General features: G+C 43.4%; 1 protein-coding gene across 1 annotated transcript; it reads left to right on the top strand.

Moving 5' to 3' along the window:
- The first annotated feature begins 510 nt into the window (after positions 1-510).
- On the top strand, positions 511-3,446 carry hoxb2a (homeobox B2a). The gene is made up of 2 exons (XM_057817047.1): positions 511-1,057; positions 2,219-3,446. Exons 1-2 carry the CDS (start codon positions 571-573, stop codon positions 3,037-3,039), a joined length of 1,308 nt encoding a protein of 435 aa, XP_057673030.1. The 5' UTR covers positions 511-570; the 3' UTR covers positions 3,040-3,446.
- Positions 3,447-4,630: the final 1,184 nt, after the last annotated feature.

Below are 4,630 nucleotides of genomic sequence, written 5' to 3' on the forward strand. Positions count from 1 at the left end.
AAAAAAAAAATAAATGTTCCAGCGATGTTCTATTGTTTGCACCCAATCCTGAGATCCACCGACACGTCGCCTACACTGTCCACATGGCCACCGGTAGCCTTTAGGCTTTTTCTTGCCACTGAATACACCCCCGGTGTGACAAAACAATGGCAGTGTTTTGTGGTATAGCCCCGTTCACCACATTTATACAAAATAATTATGCAGCTTCCCACAGTCACCGCCGCCGCCAGGCCTAGGCTTTTTATTGGTTCTTTCGGGTCACGTGACCAGGAATTGGCTGCATTTTCACCCCATAGTTCTTCACTTTAGCCTACCCAGGTCCACATACGCTAGTAATATCACCAATATACACAATTATCATATTCCCACACGAATTGACGCTATTGCCGCTGGAGCTTGTGTGCCCGTGCCATTTTTATTTTGATTTAATTTCAAGCTGTTTCACTGCTTTAGGTGCCTGCATGATTGTGTGCGTGCGTGTACGTGTGTGCGCGTGTTTTGCTTTTTATTTTGAGGAAGGGATTTTTCGCAGGGCTCGTCGTTTGACAGTGATATCTGTTTGAAGGAGCTATGAATTTTGAATTCGAACGAGAGATCGGTTTTATTAACAGCCAACCGTCGCTAGCAGAGTGCCTGACGTCCTTCCCTACCGTCCTGGAGTCATTTCAAACTTCATCAATCAAGGAGTCGACAGTAATTCCGCCTCCCTTCGAGAACACCATCCCCAGCCTCAGCCCTTGCACAGCCAACCATCCAAGATCAGCATCAACGAACCAACGGAACCGGGGAACCTCTAATAGCGATGGCCCCCAGACGCACCACCGACTTACCCAGCAGGCTTGCCCGCCTGGCCAGGCCCCCGCCCCAAACGCATCCTCTACCGCAGGACCGCTGGCTCATGAATTCCCCTGGATGAAGGAGAAGAAGTCATCTAAAAAATGCATCAAAACCGGCTGCAGTACTAGCAGTGCTGCTGGTTCCACCATCCCGGCCGCTGCGTCATCTCCGACGCCGACAGCCTCCGGGTACGCTTCGGCGGGCATTGAGTCACCCACAGGTCGGTAGTATTTGCCGGGATGTGTCTGTTTATGTTGGAGCCGTGAAAGATGAGTTCCAAGTGTTAAAACCGATCGCTCACCGTTTATCTCCACATAAACCATTGCATACATGCATGCCACCTAAGATGGCATTGTCTCAAATTCACTGTTGTCTATGTGTGCCTTGTGCAATGCGGTGATGTATCAACAGGGGAGCCATTTTAACCACTGCATTATGCTGTGCACCGCATGCTTTACGCTGTCATACATCGTTCTTAAAATAGCTACATTAAGGGTGAGATGCACTTTACATATATCTATCTATCTATCACACATGCTAACAAATATGGTTTAAATATAACACATGCGTAAGCCTTAATGAGGTTTTCTATATACATCAGTTATTCATATTATTACTCAATTTGCGTAATTAAAATTTTCATTTGTTGTGCTTTCACATAGAATCCATTTGTGCTCAAGGTATAGCTATATTGAATACCTATATTATGGTGACGCATAGCGTCAAAACATGTGGGTGGGGGTTGGGTGCAATTATACACACAAGTGTAAAATTAGAACCGCCTTAAATCGTTTATGTTGTTCGGCTTCAAATTAAATTTCATATAAGAATGTATCCAATTAATATTTGTTTCCTATCGACACGCAGGCACATCGCATGCAAGCGCTCACACTATTTTTTTCTTTTTCTTGAACGATTCCGCGCCTTTGATTTAATGGGTTTGGTCTCTTTTAACAGACGACAATTTTCACTTTTCTTTCCTTACTATTCCCAATGTCTTGATCTAATATTAAGTTTCTCTGATTCCACAAAAAATGCAGTCCCTATACGGGCGCACTTCATGCGGTGAAGCATTTTAAAAATTATAATTTGAAGCGAAGCATTTTAGTGCATAAGTTTCCCCGTTATTTTGGGCTTTCTGTCTCTCTGTCGGAATTTCTGGTTGTTTAATTTAGTGCTTAAAATCAGGGACGCGTTTTACGATATATTTCAGTGTTTTATTTTAAATTGACGAGCCGGAGGTTCACAGCCTTAATTATTTTGAAGCTTGCAAAATGGTCCGTATATTTAAACCTGCAGTATAGCATAAAAAGAATGACAAAATTAATACATTCATCACACATTTTAATAATCCGTGTTCTTTATTAATCGTCTCATTCAGATCCAAATCAGGCGTGCCTGGACGCCGGAGGAGCGGGGTCCCGTCGGCTTCGCACCGCTTACACCAACACGCAGCTGCTGGAGCTGGAGAAGGAGTTTCATTTTAACAAGTATCTTTGCCGACCCAGAAGGGTAGAGATTGCGGCGCTTTTGGATTTGACCGAGCGGCAGGTTAAAGTTTGGTTCCAGAACCGGCGGATGAAACACAAGCGGCAGACAACGCACCACCGAGATGGTGGTGGCGAAGGTGGAGCAGGATGCCAGGAATCCGGCGAGCCGAGTTGTATCGAGCCGCTCGAAGGCGCGGATGCTTCATCACCATACTCAAGCCAGCCGCTCGAGGCATCTGGCACCGGGGAGTTATCGGAAGGCGAGGCGGGGAGCAGTAATCCATCTTCGGCCGCTGATTCCGCCGCCCACGCCCATGACAGCGGGGACAATGCGCATCCCACGCTCGAGGAGGGAGGCCTATCGAGTTACCCGGACCTGCCAACTCTGTCGAATGCTTCTGCTTCCTGTGATTCTGCTGCCAAATACCACTCCCCGGAGCCGTCTACTACTAAAAACTCGAGTGATTGCACGAGCGAGACCAGCACAGTCGTAGTATCTGATCCACCTTTCTGCGAGCAGCCAAACTCGTCTATCCCCTCCTCCTCCTCGGCCACCTCCGAGCTCCCTGACCTGACCTTCTTTGCCGGGGAGGTCTGCATGTCACCCAGCCTTCAGAGTTCTCTGGACAGCCCGGTGGATTTTTCGGAAGAGGACTTCGACTTGTTCACAAGCACACTGTGTACCATGGACCTTCAGCATCTCAACTTTTGAGTTTTAATAATAATTAACATATTTTCCGAGGTCTCTCTGCAGAAATATTGTTGAGGAAAACACAACAATATTCCTGAATGGATTCAGAAAGAAATTGCAGACTTCCAACCTATATTTTCAACCTTTTGCCACGCTGTTTTCGACACGGCACATACTATACGGAGCATATAGGCGAGGGATGACGTTCCCGTTTTCTTTGTTTTAATTCATAAATTACTATTTTTCTCCTGTCCCCGCGTTTCAGGAATGTGAACGAACAATAAAATATTTCGTAGCTATTAGATTTTTTTTTTAATCCGAATTTCTCAGGAACTCACTGGACTGCTTTTTGAAAATCCTAATTATTGAAATGAAATGGAGGGGAAAAAAACATCTCTTGCTGTCACGGCATCAGGAGTGAAGCCGTGTTGTTGATTCACGTTTTAAACCATATTTATTGAAATTCTTTAATAGTGAGATGGAAATTATTTATTGTATATTTTCATAGTGGATTACTAATATGATAATAAAATTTAAATACATATATATTAGCGGCTTTTGATTTTGTTTTTAAAATGATTTCTGAGGTGCTTTTTATTCAAACAGGAGACAATTGTGCAATGCTGGCTAATTTATACAATTTGTAACGCTTAAAAGTGCAATACTTTGACAACTTTCGCATTATTTTTATGAATATGATTATACCACCACTGGTACTATTACGACTACTACCGATAACAATAATTAATTAAATAAATTTAATAATTATCATTATTAATATCACTATTATTTCAATTAATAATAATTGTAAAAGTGCATTTACACTACATGTTTTTGTGTGTGTGTGTGTGTGTGTGTGTGTGTGTGTGTGTGTGTGTGTGTGTGTGTGTGTGTGTGTGTTTGTTTGTTTTCTCACTTCACACGTCGTGGGCTACTTTGCCAATTTTCCAGAGCAGATTAAAGGAAGGACAATCAAAGGCAACGAAACTGTTTGCCCTATTTCTTACACTACATTATGCTGGGTATGATTGGTGCGCCAAATAATTAATTTTTTAATGCAGAACATTCGGAACACGCTACAAATCATGAGAACTTTATGCTTTGCTGGGTTCTTTATTGTTTAATGATATTTAGTAGTAGGACTATTTAAATAGTCATAGAAATAATGATATAGGTTGCATCGAAATTTTAAATGTTTAAATGCGTTGATACCACATGGTGGTAACATTTTGCAGCCTTGAGATTTTAATGTTATGCTAACTTGCCTGCTGCCCCTCCTCCTGCAGAGTTAAAATGGCGCTGCAGACAAAGCAGGATGCAAACAATAAGCCATGGCAGCCATTACAGGACAAGCTGTGTGCGCGTGCGTGCGTATGTGTGTGCACACGGTGAGGAGGAGGAGTGGGGGGTGGAGTAGAGAGAGAGAGAGAAAGAGAGAGAGAGAGAGAGAGAGAGAGAGAGAGAGAGAGAGAGAGAGAGAGAGAGAGAGAGAGAGAGAGAGAGAGAGAGAGAGAGAGAGAGAGAGAGAGAGAGAGAGAGAGAGAGAGAGAGAGAGAGAGCTGAGTTGGGGGAAAGATAGAGAAAGAGGAGAAAATCGCATATTTGTCATTTT

The sequence above is a fragment of the Corythoichthys intestinalis genome, chromosome 16, assembly GCF_030265065.1.
Source record: "Corythoichthys intestinalis isolate RoL2023-P3 chromosome 16, ASM3026506v1, whole genome shotgun sequence".
NCBI classification, from domain to species: domain Eukaryota; kingdom Metazoa; phylum Chordata; class Actinopteri; order Syngnathiformes; family Syngnathidae; genus Corythoichthys; species Corythoichthys intestinalis.

What these genes read in the sequence shown, in the direction of transcription:
- hoxb2a (XM_057817047.1), top strand. Translation starts at nt 571, where the DNA reads ATGAATTTTGAATTCGAACGAGAGATCGGTTTTATTAACAGCCAACCG. An exon ending in GGGCATTGAGTCACCCACAG is followed by an intron (nt 1,058 to 2,218) that starts GTCGGTAGTATT and finishes CGTCTCATTCAG; the next exon opens with ATCCAAATCAGGCGTGCCTG.